The following is a 19,468-nucleotide window of genomic DNA, read 5'->3' as shown; positions in this document are numbered from 1 at the left end:
TTGAGAGCACATTTAAACAAGAGTTGATGGGTGAACGTCATTGGTTGGCATGTGTGCATTCACTTTTAATTACCTGCTATAAATATATTGAAATTTAGCTTTAGGATATGCACAAAAGTGTAAATATAAAAGGCGTCCAGTTGTTAGGCAGATTAGTACGCCATGCTGTACGTTTTTAGTACGTTAAGCTATTTTAGTCATTTTATTTTATTTTGAAGTAGGTTTTCCGCTATGTCCTTTGACTATAGTTCATGGATCTCAGTGTCAAAGATAAACTCAAATTATAAACTGTAAATATTTGGAATCAAATTTTTCCATATTTTAAAGTCGGTGTAATTCACATAGAGAATTTGATGAAATAACTGCAGTGTTTGGGATCCTTGTAAATGTAGCAGAAAAAAGATCAGAAGTAAAATTACAGATTATGATTGGTCGTTAAAATCCGACAGACCAAAGTGGCCAGTGCAGCGTTGCAAATTACAAAAAGTTCAGACACCATGGTGTGAGAAGAACACTGACATTCTTTCACTGGAGGCTAACAGAAAAATGTATAACACCCAAGACACCGCTAACGGCAAGTTGTATTCATGTTCCTGAAGATACTGAATGCCTGATGACCTTGGTAGCCATGCATAATGATGCACACTTAGCGTTTATTTTTGGAACACAATGAACCGCATAATTAACTTTGTAGTAGAATGAATTGTGTTTCCATCATCTTGGCAGTTGCCTGGAGTTTGTTTTACTTATAAATGATTAACAAGGTTGCATTCAGTTAGTCATATGTGGCTGCATTTATATTCAGACAACAATGCCGCCGCTGCTGAGTAAAAGTCTGCTTAAACCAGTTACATGATTAATTATGGCTGCGACTAACGATTATATTCATTATTGATTCATCTGCCAGTTATTAGCCCAACTAATCGATCCATCCATCAATCAATTCATCTTTTTTATCTCTAAAATGATAGAGGTATTACAAATATTCTTCACAATTTCCCAGAGCTCAAGGTGACATATTCAAAAGCTTGTTTTTTGTTATGGTTCAAAACATGAAGATATTCTGATAATGAGAATATGAAATAGAAGCACATTTAGGATGCTGGTCTAAGAAGGTGTTGCATTTCAGTTTGAAAGGGACTTGATTTAAAAAATAATAATAATAATAAAAAAACGATAGTTTGAACAGTAACAGTAATGATGGTGAAAAAAACCCTGTCAATATTTTGTGGAGCTGTTCTGTGCCTTCTGGATATCAGTGTTCATTCTCTTAACACCCTTTGTAACCAGTTGAGCTTTATTGCATGGCCTTCTGAATTGAACATTAGAAGTAGAACAATATTTGAAAGAAATATGAATGGAAGTTACCATACTCCACCACAATTCAATTGAAGAATATCCAGAGTTTAATGGATTTGCAATGAATTTATGTTCCACAACCCTACGATATTAGTGCTTTTTGTCGTGCTTTATTCGTTTACGGTCCGTCTGAAGTATAATCTGAGTCTTCAGAGGGTGTACTTTTTGACATTTTCCTCAAAAATTACATTTTTGCAATTGCTTCGATTTTATTGGTCAAATTCCGTCGGTGTAGCATCATGGATACCACCACTCCCCCCCCCCCCCCTTTTTTTTTCACCTCAATGATTAATTAAAAAAGTAATCTGTGTTGTGTTTTTGTCCTACGACTAACTGATCTGATGCCCAAGTGCTGCGTTATTTACCACCGTTGCTCGGTTGGTTCAGTTTGACGAAAATAAAGATTCATTACATTAGGTGGAATAAAGAAATAAATGGAGGTTTAGGGTTACTTGGGTTATTTGAAACTGTGATATTCCTGCCTGAACATGGCCCTACCATCTCCTGTATATCTGTTCCTCCTTTTGTTATCATGTCATTCCACATAACCACATTTCCAAATAGGTTGGTTCCAGGACCATTAGCCGCTTTATTTCCCCTACTGTGTGTGTGTGTGTGTGTGTGTGTGTGTGTGTGTGTGTGTGTGTGTGTGTGTGTGTGTGTGTGTGTGTGTGTGTGTGTGTGTGTGTGTGTGTGTGTGTGTGTGTGTGTGTGTGTGTGTGTGTGTGTGTGTGTGTGTGTGTGTGTGTGTGTGTGTGTGTGTGTGTGGAGGGCCTGTCAAACAAAGCCATTATTGTAATTGGAAGTTAAAATCCCATTTATTTTCCCCTCTAGTACCGTCAGTACTAAGACCGGGGTCTTGTTAGAAAAATTAACATTTGATGTTCGTGTCAAGGGTCATGCAAGAGAACATCAACTTATTGAAAATGCTGCCACTCAAAGAGAACCCAGGCAGAGAGATTATTTCCAATAGAAGAAGAAAAAAACCTATTTTGTCAAAAGATGTCACATCACTGCATTAGGTTAGTTGAAAGCAATATTATTAAGTTTAAATAAAGCATATATGGTTCAACTTAATATGATTGCTTTCAACTAACTTGATACAGTAATGTGAAAGTTGTTGACGTAATACAATTAATTAAAGTCAAGGTCTCAGTTTCTTCAGTGTGTATTGTTCATCTCCTGTTTTTCATTGTGGAATAATGATTTATTTAAATGCAGGTTTTCCCGTTTGGTATCCATTAAGGAAAACATTTAAAGTATTCTTAAAACACTAATTTTAAATAATTTTCTTAAAGGCTTTCCTTATACAATGCACTCTTTGAACTTTTCAAATCTACCTTTTTATTTCCTCATTGGAAGGCTTCGGTCAGGTCTGCCCAGTAATGACCAATAACACTTTCTAAATTTCGGTGTTAAAACCCACTGTCTCCATTGAAGGAAGTATCCAAATTTGTCAGTGTGTATATCAGAGCAGAGTATTTAAATGATCAACTCAATTCATTGAGGTCCACATCTTTTCCCCCATGTTCAGTCCATAAAATTACAAATAACTGGCACTGAAAAATGACTGACATAGAAAAAAATATCATGGAAGTTTAAATTATTCACATAAAAGTTCTGTCATTTTGAGTTATTGAGCTGCTTCCCTGTTAGGCCAAAGTTATGTTTACAGTGCAATGCATTGGGTGTTTCCCTCGAGGTGTTTTCCTTCCTTTCTGGTTGAGGTGCTTTTTTATGTGTTATATAACTTGTTAATATTGCAAAAACAAATGAAACTGTTTACCTGTTTTTGCTGATGAGGTCACCAGAGATTGGCAGGAAGTTGGTTAAAACAAAAATATATCACCAGAAGTGTAGCAATTATATTGTATAGTGATTGCCATTCAAGGATGATATCATATCATGGTGATTCCCACCACTAAGAACGGGTGGACAACAACTCCAGAGTATCCCCTCTGAGGAAAGGCTTTTTAGAAATTGTAGAAAAAACTTCTTTTTTTTTGTTTAAACTGTTGACTTGTCTCATCTATATCAAAAAAACAAAGGCTTTTATAAACTGATAGCTGATTTTGGTGACATTAAACTACGATAAAGTGACTTTTTAGTTCTTTCTTAGAATTTTTCAACCCGCAAATGTCCTATTTTTGTGCGAAACGAGCACAACCTAGATATTCGTATTATTAAAGAGCTCAATGGATTTTCCACTATTTTTGTATTTCAAAGTACTTGCTCTAGTCAAAACAAGATTAGGTTCAGTGTTGTGCATGCTAAATAGTCCTCCACGGCTACCAGAGGGCGTGCTGTGTCTCATAACCCTGGAGTGAGTTTCTGATATCCAGCCACGTTCAAGATATATTGTCTTGGAAATTTGTTAAATGTTCATAACGTGCTTGCTCAAACGTCCCAGATTTTGCCACAAGCAATCTAATCTAATTAGCATAATATTCAGATTTCCCAAAAAGCTCTTAAGAGCCCTTCTGGCATTGTCCATTTCTCTTATTTGCCTCTTGTTGCTGTAACGATTGCCTAATGCCCGGCCTGTGCCTAGTGATCGCATGCTGTGCTCATTGTGAATGCAGTGTGAACGCGCTGTTTGGGTATGGGCCCATGCATCTCGGGGGCCCTATAATCAGCTCTAAGCTGCTTCTATCAATCTTCATAACTGTAGTGGGTTGAGGAGGGAAGTGCAGCTAATCAGCTCTAACCGGCCCCATGTTCAGCTGCAGACTGTCACTGTTATAGCAAGGCCATATGCAAACTGCGTCCCCTCGCATGCGCGTCCCTCGCTTACATCTTGGCTGTCTCGCAGGGCCATTCCACAGATGGCCGGCTCGAGCACAAGTCGCTTTTTCCAAAAGGGCCTGTGACTTTCACTGAATAGCTGTTAGTGTAGGTTAATATAGGAGTGGTGGCCCTGCAGCGGTGGCAATCACAGCTCTGATCAGAGCCGGGCTTCAAAGACGTCTGTGCAAGTTGAAGCCAGAGTTATCATTAGCTTCTGCCCTGTGCTTGACAGCCCTTCCCCAACCCCCCAAGTCCTACTTCCTGTCTTTCTCTCTGCCTCTTTTATCGCACTCATTTTCTCTCTGTGTGCTACTGTAATCCTGGGTCTGGCTGCTTGGGCCTGTCACTCCACATTTGCACTAAGCATCTTTCCTTCTCTCATCTCCTTTGCCCTAATTGTATTGTAATAAGCAATTACAGATCTATTTATGCACACTAGAGCCGAGATTTGGCCACTTTCGCTTAAAAGGGCATGCAGGGGAGTGGACCGGCCCCTCATCCTCAACTTGTAGCTGCAGGACAAAGAACGCTGCTGCTAATCGCTCAGCTTTTTCTCACTGATGATCTAATCCTGCTTGCCCATCTCGCTCTTTTGCTCGCGTTTTCTGCCGTGCGCACTCCAAAGCAAAAGTGATCGCGCTGTTGTTTGTTGTTTATCGGCTGTGTTTTCTCTTTGTGAGTCAGATCTAGTGATGCAAATGAGCAGAGGCACTGTTTACCTGGACTGTGTGTGTGTGTGTGTGTGTGTGTGTGTGTGTGTGTGTGTGTGTGTGTGTGTGTGTGTGTGTGTGTGTGTGTGTGTGTGTGTGTGTGTGTGTGTGTGTGTGTGTGTGTGTGTGTGTGTGTGTGTGTGTGTGTGTGTGTGTGTGTCTCTTTTAGTGTTCACGCATCGTGCCTGCACGTCTGCGGCTTTGATCATACTACATTGAATTGACAGATGATTTCTGGGGCTTTCTGGTTCCCTATGAACGAGATCTGAATGCCAATAATTATATTCCCCCCCTCTACAACGATAACAATCGTGGTTTATACAACAAAGTGCGATGGCTTTTTTCTCTCCGTCCCATATTTTAGGTATGAGGGCTGTCTGGGGCTCTGTGTTTACAGCTGTTTGTGTTAGAGGTGGGGGCTAAGATAAAGGCTTACACCTTTTAATCATAGCTGGATGTGTGTAATAGGTCTTAGGGTTCAAACTTCCATTTAGGGTTGGTTGACATAAATCATTTATCATTTATATGTATAACCACACATCCTAACAATACAAAAAATAGCAGGAGTTTTCCTTCATTTAAAAAAAAAGAACTCGGATATGGATATTTTTAGAACAAGCCAGAAAGCCTTTATTTATCATATAAATCAAGTGTGATATCTTTTCTGTGACCACCGCAGGTCAGACACAAACACATCTGTGCCTGTTTTTATTGTACTAAAGCTGAGTCCAACATAAGAAAGAACAAAACATGAGTTATGAAGTTACTATCCATAGTTCCCCACAACCAAAGGAGAGCAGCAAAACCTGATCATTTTTACACGGCTTGACTTTTCTGTTTCCCTTTGTGGCCTCCTGACTTTTAATGGCTCACAGCAGCACCAGTCCACTGTAATATGATTATGCAGCCAGCAACAGCTTTTTATTAAGTAAACCGGTATTATTCAAAAGTTTTAACATAAATCTCCCACATTTATTTTCCTTAACTCATTCCATCACTTGTTTTTTTTGCTGAGGAGAGGACATTTAGCTATTTAGGTATTATTTCCTCACAGATAGCCTCCTTCTTGTTGGATGAATACACACTACCAGTTCTGGAAGTGTCTTTTTTTCACTCAATATTCCAAGTTCAGCAGCAGAAACCTTTAGTTTTTTGCTCCAATGCTTTCCAGACATGTGCAACACACGTCAAAACAGGCACTTTTATGCAAATGAGGTGAGCCGAGGCTGGCCTCATTTACATCTGCAGGCTGAATAAATATCCCGCAAAATTTAAAAAGAAAATGTGCAAAAGTTTGCTCCCCTGATGGTTATTTTGCGACATGCTGTTTAAGGGATCTTTTTGAATTTGATAATGCACATTTTTACATGTAAAAAGAGCTTAAGCTAATAGAAAATAACCAATTCAAGAAAAATGAGCTGTAGAAAAAAGTGAAGACGTTGATCTATAATCTAATAATTAAGTTTTGTCACTCTACTCTGAGCGTAATTGGTTTCAGTTTACAAGTTTTCCAGTAAAACCGTTAAATGTCTTTTTTACCATCTGTCTGCCACTGCCATGCCAATCTCAATGGAATTGAAATAACAACCTGCTTAGAGCGATCGGAGCTGGAATTTACACATTTGCATAAATATGTTACACATATTTTCCTTACACTGCCTGCTTCGCTCTTATTTTTGTTCTATCCTTTCAAGCTGTATTCAGATCCCATTTGGGGAGTTTACATTCACGCCTTGTCTTTGCAGTGTCGGTTCTGCATGCATGTTCAAAACACTAATGGATTTTTGAAGGTGCAACACAGAGGCTCTTTGAATTTTGTTTGCCGCCACAGGTAGAAGTCCTACGATTTGTACAGAAAAACAAACCCAATATATCCTGCAATACTAGCTACAGGCTTATCTTTTATACTTTTCCCAGCACTAACAAAGCAGCCCACACTTTTAAAACACAACCAAACCAGGAGCTCAGTATTATAAAAGATTGCTTGAGGTGAATTTAAAGACATGTACACACACACAGACAAATCTGAAAATCTATTAGTTCTCCCAAAGTGGTACAACATGGTCATGAGTGACTTTGATAATTACCTTCCTGAAAGAACGAATAAGAATAGTCCCAAATTTGCTATATGGGTGATGGAAGTCACACTGCAGGTAGCAAAACATGTTCTGTCCATGAATACCAAATAAAAACACAACTTGTCTCTAAAGTTACGTAGAAATGTAAAGATGACATGTCGTGTAATAAAAATAATTGAAGGCTAAAAAAATTCTGTTATTAACATGATTAGAAATACATGTGTCACTACTCAGACAGCCTTTTGGAGATTTGTCAAAAATAGAAAACATGCTAAGAAATGAATCAAGAGTTAATAAGGAAAAACCTTTTCAACTAGTCTGGCTAATAACTTTGACGTGTCTGTGGACTGACATAAGGCCTTAACAAACCCTTATCTTGTCATCTTAATTTGACTTCAACATGTCTGGAACAACGTTTTTCAGTATGGTGTGGTATTGCCATACCCCACAGCATTGCACGGTGTGACAGAACGGTAAATATTTCTTTGGTGGACAGTTTTAAAGAATGCAGTTACAACGTTACAAATATAAATGCTCATATGATTCATTTTTCTAACAGTTTTGAACAGCTCAGGGGATTTACTGTCAGTTTTGTGCTTCACATTATTCCTGGCTACTCACTGTGATGTCAACTGTGTGTGTGTGTGTGTGTGTGTGTGTGTGTGTGTGTGTGTGTGTGTGTGTGTGTGTGTGTGTGTGTGTGTGTGTGTGTGTGTGTGTGTGTGTGTGTGTGTGTGTGTGTGTGTGTGTGTGTGTGTGTGTGTGTGTGTGTGTGTGTGTGTGTGTGTGTGTGTGTGTGTTGCAGGAGTAAGAAAGTGAGGTGTATGGACAAAGCAGTCATTTTAAGAATTCTGTGACAGTATTTACGTGAGCTGAATGTATTTTCATCATGTGGACTGACATACTGTAGCTGATGTTCTGTACACATTGTTTAAGTGGCAGCTCAAACTCTGCAATGTAAATTGCACTGTATCATGATTGCTAGTCATTAAGAGTTGAGGAATATCTAGTTTTGTGTTAACTCTTATATTTGCAATCAGAATGTGATGGTCTGAATGCCCAGTTCATTTTTCTAAAATGGAATCTCGACAGGAACAAACTTCAGGAAATGTCTATTTTGTTTAGAGCTTTCCATCTTTACACTGAGGTCCCATATCATAAAAAGCGAGATGTCTTTTTTAAAGTTTTTTTTAAGTAGGTCTAGCTGCTTTGAAAATCTGTGAAAGTATCAAAACTCTCAATTAATGGAGAAATGAAGACTGTATTCATATAAATGCATTCTTCGATGAGGGGTTAGGGTTAAAACATGGAATATGTTTTGTAACCTTAATATTTTTTAACTTATGACATAACTTTTTAAACATATTTCTTTAATGTAGGGAAACACATATTGACACTGTATTTGGGTATATACAAATCCCTAAGACACTGACCAATCAGAGCAGAGTTTTTTTTGTGAGGTTCCTTAAAGAGACAGGGGGCGCTGAAATAGAGCGTTCCAGGCGTAGGGTGAATACAACTACATACAGACAGTATAAGAAAAGTAAGGTGTTATTTTAAGCATTAAAGCAGAACAACATGTCCTAGTAGAAACCGCAAATACAATAAGGAACTTGTAAATAGGCATCATATGTCTCCTTTAAGTGACAATTTTCTCTATGACATCACAAAAAATATGCTTTTTTTACGGGGGTGTATGTTTTGTCGTTTTGTTCAGCCTGTCCTTGTTAGAAATGACAACAGGTGTCAGTAAGAGTACAGCAGATGCTTTTTACATTTTTTTCCTGCTTCTCTTTGTATCTGCTGCTCGGCTTCTCCTGCCATGGTAATGCACTAGGGCAGTAATTGTTGCGCGCACAGCATCCCACCCTCAAGATATTAGAAACCCACTCATGTGTGAGCACATGCACTCTCAATCATGTGCACTCATAACTCTTCTTGCTGTCTCTTAGGGGTGTGCAAAAATAACTGAATGTTGGAAATTGGGTTAAAGGAAAAACTGGGTTGAAGAGTGGTCCATTTTTAAATCTGTCAGCTTGAATTGAAATCTTGTCATAAAAGATTTTTAAAGCTAAACCAGAGCTTGAATAATCAGAACTAATGTTGGAAGTCGTTGTAATAATAAGAAGATGCATTTGATAAAATGTGAAATGATCTGTGTCAATTTAAATTCTATTCCAAAGTCATTTCTTTCAACGATCGTTGTGATGAAGCCAAAAAATAAGAATAACCGCAGTCCATTCAAGTAATCAGGGAATAGCTTTCATATTTTGTGTTCGTTAAATCACATTAAAACTTTATTTTGTTTGAGGAACACTTTAGTAAAGCCTTCGCACCAGATGGTCTAACCATAACCATAAAGGGACCCGATATAAGGCTTTGTGGCTTGCCTGTCACCATGGAAAGAAACATAGAGAAGGTAATTGTGTTGTACCATGGCTCAAGCAATCCCATCAGCCATTGGGCGGACATGTCAAAGTATAAAGACAGGGGCTGAAAACTTGACTGGTTCTAGCCTGATGGAACAACGCCGAAAATGGCCAGGGACTGGGTGGCCCAGAAGGGAAGCAAGACAAACAGCTGATGTGGAGAGGCAAGCAGAGATGAACATTTATTTTTTTTTATTCTTACCTAGATTGGCAATGATAAAAGGGAGTGATGACAAATAATCTCACAGCTATTTTATCAGCAGCTGCCTGGCTTGGGGGTGCCGGAGGCGGCATCCAAGGCTGATAACCTCTGTGGCCTGAGGCATGATGTTGGGAAGGGGAGGAGGAAGAGGGGGGGGCAGTAAATGGTGCAGCTTCTGGGTCTTGGCCAGTGTATAACCCTAAACCGGTCTGATGAAATCATGTATTTCCACCAGTTTCTGTCAAACATTTCAAAGTAGGACCAGCATAATCGTCCATAATCTTCACTGAGAGCCTGTAATGCTCATTATACACAGCAGGAAATAGTGTTGGATTTAGGAAAAATGGAAGCAACTTAGTCAACTTATGTAGGTTCAAAAGAATATCATCATAACTATGGGTCTCAAGAATTGACCACAAAAAAAGCATACCCTCTATAGGTTCATTGTTTGATCTATCTGGATATTAAGATATTTTGCACTGTATCTGGTGAACCCTCACAAACTAACGTACATACACATGCACAAGGCCCGTTGCTGCGGAGCTTGTGTGTCCAGCGGTGCAGCCCTCAAAACGCATTAAAGAGCAGGAGAGAGCGCAGGCAAATGAGTATTTAAAATGTTTCAACTCAAAATTCAAGCATCCTTTGGTCGTCCTTCAAAAGACCTCCGATCAAATTATTTAAAACGAATATCAGCTGATAACAGTCCAATCAATCTGAGGACTATCCTGACTGATATGGCGCAATAGACTTCAGAATATCTTACAGAACATAATATAGAAGGCAACACAACATCACTGACATTTCACCACCTGTGAATAAACCCAGTGCTCTTCAAAATGCAAATGGATTGGGCTCTTGTTTTCGTGTCATTTTACCTTTATTTGTTCAAAAATGTACCGTTGATACATCAAGGGCAAGCTAAACCAAAACTGACATTCGTAATCGTAACAAAAAAACTGTTTTTTTTTCTGGACACTTCCCATTTTACAGCATCTCAGACCCAGCCTGACACACTTGTCACAGCTCTCCTCCATCAAAGCCGGGCTCTGTCTGCCTCAAGTGGGCTTTAACAGCTGTGATTTGAGGTGATCATTACCATGGTTACCAATACCATGACCATTCCCAATTGGGCTACCAGTTAGCGTGTCAAATATGACTTATTAGAAGTCCTACTATATTCCCAGTGTGTGTTACTCAGTATATTGTTTGTAATGACATTTCCACCTGCAGTTTATTGATTGTCAGAGGTGTTTTTTTAATCCTGAATGCCATTGCTAATTACCGTAAATACTGTATCTGCACATTCAACCTTTGGCCCACTTCACATTTCCAGTGTAATGAAAGATCCATGCTTATATTTGTACGCATTTCTTGAAGAAACTCTGTCTGTCTCCTTTTGTGATTCAGTGTTCATATTGCACTTTTCCACATATTGCGAGCAATTTAGCCCTGAAGTACGTGCTGAGCGCCTCTCTGTGAAATTGCAGTTATAAATTCAAACTACTGAATAAATATAGAACACTAGAATGTGTTAGTATATTTCTTTTTTTGTCCTAATTGAATTTCCTGGTAAAACAATATAATATAATGAGAAAAACATAGAAAATCACAGAAGCAAGAATCCGGCCCGTGTGTGGGAGGCTGTGTGCATATGTGCAGGCGCTGTGCCTGTGAGACTGTGTGCACCTGGAAAGCACTTGACATATGGTTACTTCAGCTTGAGCTGAATGTAGCTTCTTTTTTCTCAGCGTTAAGCCTCTTTCATAGATTGAAAGTGTTTCGGTCAGCATTTTGATCAAGGTAGACTCTTTCAACGTTCTTTTATAGTTTGCTGTGCATCTCTGGAGTATGTTTATCCTGCCCCGGCCATTTATTTCTTCTTGATTCTCATTCTTGCCAGCCAACTGAAATAAGAGCTGTGACTTTCTCTGCTGCCTTTTTATGCTTCTTTTTTGTTTGTCACTAAGATTACAGAGCAGTGATCATTATGTGCCATGTAACATCAGTACATTCGGTACTATTTTAGAATAAGGCTACCCTTATAAAGGATTCATAAAGGGTTTATAATTAGGCTGTAAACACTTTATTATGTCATTAAGAACCATTTATAAACCATTTATAACATAGTTTTCATACATCAACACAGATACATCCATCTTGATAGTTCTTGGCATCTGTAAGCTAAGCAGCCAATATACTGTAAGGCTTAGCAGTACAGATAAATGTGGGCTCACTATTTGACAAGATGACTAAGCCTTATATTGGTTACCTAGCTTTCTTACTCCAGCAGTGGCTCAGTCAGTAGGGGCTTGGACTGGGAATCGTAGGGTCGCCGTTTCAAGTCCCCAAACAGACTTGAAATATGGAAAGTGGACTGCTATTTGGAGAGGTCCCAGTTCACCTCCTGGGCCCTGCTGTGGTGCCCTTGAGCAAAGCAATGTGACAATAAAGAGGGTTTCATCCTCCGATTCTTCTTCTTCTTACTTTGTCTCCTTCATCAGCCAACATCTTGGTATATGTTGTTCACTGAGTTGATTCTCCCCCCATCCATCTTGATGTTTCTTGGCATCTATAAGCTAAGTAGCCAATATAAGGCTTAGCAGTACAGATAAATGTGGGCTCACTATTTGGCAAGCAACCAGCCACAGTTGCCCTGTTTATCTCTTGTCTTATAAATGCTCATTAATGATTTATAAAGTGTTCACAACCTAATTAATAAATGAATAACAAACTGTTCGTGAATGCTACCGTAAATTCTGTAGCATGGATTTAAACGGAGACAGTAAGACAGTAATTGCTGATTGTAAAAGGTATTTCCGGGTCTTGTCCTTCAATCCTCTCCCATGGTAGAGTTGTACAATGTATAAATTTGCCTGGAATTGCACAAACGATCATTACATTCCATATCCTTATTATTTATTTACTGATATCCCAGGGTGCGTGATACCACTGATTGTCGTGATGCCATTTTGGCAAGTAATCAGCCTGATTGCTGTAAACATATACATACTGAGCTCAAAATAACGCATCATCAACGCTAGGACTGCATGGACATTTCCAAGTTGATATGGGATTTATAAATAAAACTGCACACTGGCAGGCATACACCAGTTTTTTGTTTTTTTTCAGAGTATGTTTTGGCATACTTGCATTTCCTCATTTGTATGTGTGCAAACATTGAGTGTTGATTATCTTCAGAGATTTATAAATTCGATCCCAGACCATCAGTTAAGAAAATTACTGCACCCTTACCTCACCCGGTGCAAATCCGCTTTCAGAGGTCTGACTTTAGGAAAAATAAATGTTGCTACCATTTCATTAGTTCAGCTTAATTTTTAATCGTGTGCAAAAAAGAAATAGTGCCTCACAGATTTTACACTGACAGCAGTGTTGAAGTGTTACTGTATTTCCCTGAGAAATTGTCCTACTAAATTTAGCATGTACTCTCAGCAGCAGATGTTCGTGCCCTTTTTGATGCCGTGGGTAATAATCCTTAATATTCTTGCTGTTTGAAACTAAATGAGGCTTTAATGCACTCTGATTCCATCTTCCAGCACTCATTAATTGTTTGGTTTTTTTTGGAAGTCCATAAATTATTTCCTCCTTTTTTAAGTGTTGCTAAGATTGAAAAAGAAAGTCTTTAAAGTCTTAAATTCTGTGACGTTCTGTTTTGCTTTGAGCCTCCATTGGAAATGTCACAGTGACGGGAATTTCACAGAACTGCTGTGTGCAACCAAGAGTATGTTTCCTGAAGCCTCATTGCTAATCCTCTCCTCTCGCCCTTTTTTGTTCCAGATGGTCACAAGAACAAAGAAAATATTTGTGGGTGGCTTGTCAGCCAATACAGTAGTGGAAGATGTGAAGCAGTATTTTGAACAGTTCGGGAAGGTAAGACAGTTGCATTATTATACATTTCAGCTCTCTTTGACTCAAGTGCAATGTACACATGACATTTATATCATCATTAAGAGTGACATATGCTAACCTGATAATTACACGATCTGTGCCCACCGTCATGGTGACATTTTGGTTCAGACTACATGGCCAGCTATCAGGAATTTGAGCCTCAAAGGGACATATATAGTATTATTTCCAGTGCTAGTGTGTAAACATTTGGGTATGTCTCCTTCTTTATCTTAATTACTTCGACTCAATGCTCAAGAACGACCATTGCAAAGATGCAACACACTGTATTTTTTTCAAACTGGGCCTTTTCCTGAGTGGTTTTTGAAAGGGGCCCTTTTAAGCTCCTTTTTCATTTTTAGGTTCATACTTGTATTTTGTGCCTCTTCTGTGACATGCTTTAATGTTCAAAAAGCTCTTTGTGTTTCTCATACCGCCTGATCTGCAGCACCTCTTTTCACCCTTTGTCTGATACCATTGCCCAGTATGCTCTGATTGGTTAGCTGGCCAGCTATGGATTGGTCAACTGCTTAGAGATGTACAGCCATTTACCCTATCACTTACAATGTGTTGGAGCGCTAGCCAATAGAAGCACAATCTTACATAGTGATGTCACCTGGAGTAAACAATGGAGGCGTTTCAGGCAGGGCAGTGTGTGATAGAGGAACTACCTCTTGAGGGAACACAGGGATTTTCATTTATATCCACACAAACCTATATAACACACTACAGGAAAGGGACAAGCATAAAAAGCATCACGGAGACCCTTTAAAGGGACAGACGAGTAAACAGACAGTAGGTGAATACAGTTCAAAAAATAATATTTTTTTTTCAACATTAAAGCATGCAAAGTATGTTTTAGAACCCAAAATACGAGTATGAACCAGAAAAGGAGCATTATATGTCTCCTTTAAAAGAAGCCAGCAGCAGCAGTTTGGCTCCTTTCCTGACAATGAGACAAATACATCTCTATTGTGACAAGCAAACAACAACAGATATGGCCAAAGCCTCACACTGCCCACTGTGCCTGGTCAACAACATGCATTTTTCCTCACAAACAAGCAATGAAAAGCAACTGCCTTAACCAAACCCCCCTCTGCAAAAAACAACCAAATATGATAGTATGGCATTGGAATGAAATATAAAAATAAGGGATCGGAAGTTTTGATATCGTGGTAACATTATCCCGGTGTTGTCGGAAAGAAACCTAGACGGTTAATTCAGCAGAGACTCATATTCAGCTGTTTGTTCCTGTCTGCTGCAGCAGTTTCTACACGCTGTTCTCATGAACACCACCCCCAGCTGAGCGGAGTGAGGCATACATGCACACAAGGACACACACACTCACTCTTGAGCTCCTGCACACACACAAACATGGCTTGATACAGTGGCAGCATTTCACAGATAATGTCCCCACACTGAGCAGAGATCCATTTCCCTCATGTCGTATTCCACATCAGGCAAGGTCACCTTCAGCTCATGCAGTCCCTGTAACATCAGCACTTGACCTTGAGTTTAAACAATTTCACTGGAGGATGGATTTTTTTCATGGGCACATAATGTCCCACCTCCTGAAGGAGACAAAAGTGCTGTTGTGGATTAATAGAAACTATATATATTTTTGGATCAGAGAGAGTATGCAACCAGCTCTCCCCTTAAAAGCCCTGCGTTATTTCCTCGACTGAAAGTGAGCAAGGTGAAGGACTTTGTTTTGCTCCTTATCTGCAGAAGTGGCTTTAAAGACCTCGCCACGGCCCGGTCCGCCGTTCCAAATAAAGATGGCTTATTTGCACAATAGAACGCAGCAAGCAGATATCCAGCGCGACTTTGCAATCAATGGATCTGAGAAAGGGCTCGAAATGATTTTCGACTTGATTGAATGACATAATTGACTTGATTATACAAAGTTTTTTTCCTCCTCGAGGAATCCTCAAATGCTTAGGAGGAAACAAACAAATCAGACTGATTGAGCGGGATCTTGTGCATGTTTCTGCGTGTGCTTTTATAGCCTACTTGTGCATGCTTGGATGTCTCTGCAGTACTGCTCTCGCCATGCGTGAGTGTGTCAACGATTAAGTGTATTTATGTGGGTGCATGATTAGGGGTGTGTGTGTGAGCAGGTTTGAGTGTCTTCGGCAAACAGGAAATCAGAGGAGATATTGCGAGCTGTGTGGCAGACACGATACAGAGCAAAGTGAAGAATCAGTCTCTCTGTGTTTTGTGCGTGTCCTTCTTTTCTGCCTAACACATCCCTGGATTTATTAAATAACCTGCCTGTCACTGCAACCTAGCATTATCACCACACACACACACACACACACACACACACACACACACACACACACACACACACACACACACACACACACACACACACACACACACACACCACTCTGAAGACTTATCCGCAGAAGGAAAACCAATTAATTCAGTTTCCCCTCCATAGAATCTTGGTTGCAGTGTGTCTGTCTACATGTGCTTGTCAAGGGGGACATTAGCCGTCGTGGTTGCAGGGCAGCTAGTCATCTTTATATTTCTGTTTCGCAGCACTTATCAATCATCACGCAAGTGCGGCTTAAGGCGAATGTTCTGCCTCTCCTGGAACAAGCCCTGATATTATTTTGCTTTGTTTATGTGTGTGTGTGCTTCGGTGTAGGCCAATTAGCAGGATGTGGTCCTCAGAGATGTCAGTGGTTGGGAGGCAGTGGAGGAGAAACAGCTGGTGTGGCCACAATTGGGTCACAGGTTCTGTCTGTAACCTCCCCACCCTCTCTCTCTCTCTGTCTCTCTCCGTCTCTCTCTCGCTCTCTCCCCTCCAGTCCCTCCTTTCTGTCTCCATTCTGTCAGGGGAGAGGTGGCGTTTGTTATGGGGAGAGGCTGACAGCTCTCCGGCACATCAGTCTCGGTGCCCCTCTCACAGCCGTCACCATTAGAAAAGAGCACATGCCCGAGACCCGGCACAACTTCCTCCCAACAGCCATTTTCTCTCCTTTTCACTCGCCTACAGTACATGCCCAAGGTGTGCATTTGGAGTGATTGTGACAGTCGTTTGAATGGAGCTGAAGTGTGGTTCTGTTTGACTGATTCTAATGCATCTCAGATGGATCCCATTACCTGACTAATAGTAGCCACATCCTGCCTTTTTTACCTTCTCAGGCAGCACTGTGCCTTAGCCCTGCGAGCCAAATAAGACAATCTTATCAGCACTGCCTGGCCTCCCTTTATATTCAAGGACTCTTAACTGGAGGCTGCTGCTATTTCTGTCTGCAATAAAGTGAAATGAATCAGGGTGCTGTTTGTGCTGTAATGTGCTATTGTGCAAACATATACATTGTAAGGAAAGACAATGGTAGCCCTTAGAGATTCCAATTTGAGATTTATTTTGTTGCATATTTTTATCTGGTAATTCAGTTTCAGATGATTGCAGTATTATTTGTAAGTATTTTTTTAATACAGTTACCTTCCTGTCATGGCCTATATGTGGTTTGCTTAACAAGTAAAAAACCCCCACAAAATATCTTATTACAGAGGTGACAGCACAAAAAAGTTTTACATCATGAACATGCGTTACGCTTTATACTTGGACTTTTTCAACAGGCTTTCACTTCAAGTGAAAAAGAAGTGAAAGTGTTGAAAAAGTTCAAGTATAACGCCTAATGTTGCCATCTTACATAGGATGGCAGGTAGTTCTCAAGTTCTCTAAATACTAAACAAATGTAGACAAAATACCACTCCAAAAGCAGGGGCTTGGGATCTTTTCTTAAGCAACAACTTAGACAAATGTCACTTAAATAGATGATGACACACATGTACTTATCACTAAAGGAATTAAATTACCACTGTGAATGCTAAGGGGGCAGTGATTTCATTGGATTGGATCGCACCTAACATGAAAACGTCCTTTGAGACTTTTCTATCTCTGATGTCAAAGGTCAGGATCAGCCTGAAGTGCAAATGTGAACAGTGTTTTGCAAAAATACTTTCACAAGCCTAAGGATGGAGACGCATAAAAAAACAGTTCAGTGTAATAACCCACCTGTCTGTCGAAAATAACTTCTCTGTCGCACGAGGTTTGGCTTATGGAAAGCTAATGTACTTCCAGGAGTTTGTGTCTTCATGGTTGAATGCACTTAATGCAAGTCCCTTTGCATACAAGAGGATGGTTTAATAAGGTAAAAATACTTATATTCCACAGTGCTTTATGAACGTCTAAACAATATTGCATGTAAATCTCTTAGGCATTTTATTTCTTCCTTTTTTGTGATGATAATTGCCCTCCTATTTTCCAATAAATCAAACACCTGTTAACCAAACACCTACCATTCTAAAATGTTCCCCTGAGGCCAGTGCTTCATTAAAGATGGGACTCAGTGTGATGACACTTTTTTTAATAAATTTCGATCTGATGTACCAGCCGAGCCCTGCCCAGGCATGAAAAGGCAGTTGAATGCATGATTAGCTGCGGTGGCTAATGCTTCCTCATTGGTTTATTGTAATCAGCTTTTGAGTGCATCTCATAGTGCCCTTGTTGGGCTAAGCTGAAACAACTCCAGCTCACTGAGTCTGTCCCCGCACTACTGTCCATTGGCTGCAGTGAGCAAGCCCGAAGCTGACTTTTAGTTTAATCAGAGATACTTGCTTCCATGTCACTGGGCTGCCACAATGGTGCCTTTATGTCCAGGCTGTCCCTGGTTCTCATGCTCCACTGGTCCAGAGCCAGATCCTGGAGGTGGAGCTGAATGGGAGGAGGATGAGGAGGAGCTTAACCATTTCACTGCTGGACTGGGCTCAGGGGGGGGAGGGGATAAAAGGTAGGCAAAAAAAGGTCACTGCTTGGACAGGCAAAGCAGAGTCCTAAGATGAGACAATGGTTTCAATGTAGGAAAGCAAAGAGTGATGACACATGTTGGAGGGCGTCGAAAGATATCGATAGGAGCGAGCTGTTGGATAGTGATCATTGTCAGATAAGAGATGAGTGTCTGCATACTTTCTCTCATACTTTCACTGAGAGGAAGCAGATGACAGGAAATAACAAAAGCAATGGAACAAAAACAATCCCTGGTCAGTGCCTTGAAATTCTTCTGGGGTTTTGGTAATCTAATTCCACGGCTGACATTTCGCGTGCCGATTTTCTAAATAGCCCCATGTACAAAGACTGTATGAATTCATTTAGCATACCTTTCCAAGTGCTTAGGCCTTAACAAATTTCCGGATTTTCCGGTATTCCACTTAAAAAATAAAACTGGCTTAATGGCCAATGACACCTGAAGGGATTATTGCTGTGGGTCCTGTTCTCTAAAGGACAAGATGTCAAACTACACAATGAGCGTCATCATTTTTCTGATTTAAAGTAGTTTTGGACTTTAGCTACTTTTAATATCAGACCTTACAAGGTTCTTCTAAAGCAATTTAGTTATCAGTTTGATTTTTTTTACCTTAAATGACAATGTAGCAAGGCACTTAAAGTTAAACTTTGACTGTATATTGCCAAGAATCTAGCAATACCGTATGAATAAATAGTGATATTCTGCGTTTTTGTTAATACATTTCAGGAAACTTGTCATAGTATAAAGTCCCTTTAACCCTTGTATTATGTTGAAAAAAAATTACATTGATTATGTTGCGGGTCATTTTGACCCATACTGTGTAAATGCACTCAAAACAGTCAAGAAAACAGGTTAAACCAATAACAACTTTATTTTAGATTACATAAACATTTAGAAAAGTGACATACAATACATTTTTAATTCCAATACTATATTTAAGAACTATTTAGTCTAATCCTCTTGCGCTGGCAGCTGTATGTTGCTGTGACTTTGTCCAGATTGTCAACTCCTCCTTTGGTGGAGTTATAATCCAGGATCATTTGTGGCTTCATGTCTTCTCTTGTGCTCAGAGATGCATCTGTGTGCATTGTACTCATTGCAAGAACATTCTTGTTTCTCTTTGGGCAGTATGAAACAACTGTTGCTTTCTCAGTGAAAGCAAATATTGAGG

General features: G+C 39.7%; 1 protein-coding gene across 13 annotated transcripts in view; it reads left to right on the top strand.

The window, feature by feature from the left end:
• Positions 1 to 19,468, top strand: part of LOC134871779 (RNA-binding protein Musashi homolog 2) — a 249,768-nt gene that overhangs the window by 64,088 nt on the left and 166,212 nt on the right. For all 13 annotated transcript variants that reach the window (XM_063894679.1, XM_063894680.1, XM_063894673.1 and 10 more), the window contains exon 6: positions 13,364 to 13,456. In XM_063894679.1, the coding sequence (XP_063750749.1) occupies positions 13,364 to 13,456 (93 nt within the window). The remainder of the gene's footprint in view (positions 1 to 13,363; positions 13,457 to 19,468) is intronic.

This window comes from Eleginops maclovinus, chromosome 11 (assembly GCF_036324505.1).
Source record: "Eleginops maclovinus isolate JMC-PN-2008 ecotype Puerto Natales chromosome 11, JC_Emac_rtc_rv5, whole genome shotgun sequence".
NCBI lineage: Eukaryota > Metazoa > Chordata > Actinopteri > Perciformes > Eleginopidae > Eleginops > Eleginops maclovinus.
The sequence above is the reverse complement of the archived record's forward strand: the minus strand, read 5'-3'. Positions and strand labels throughout refer to the sequence as shown.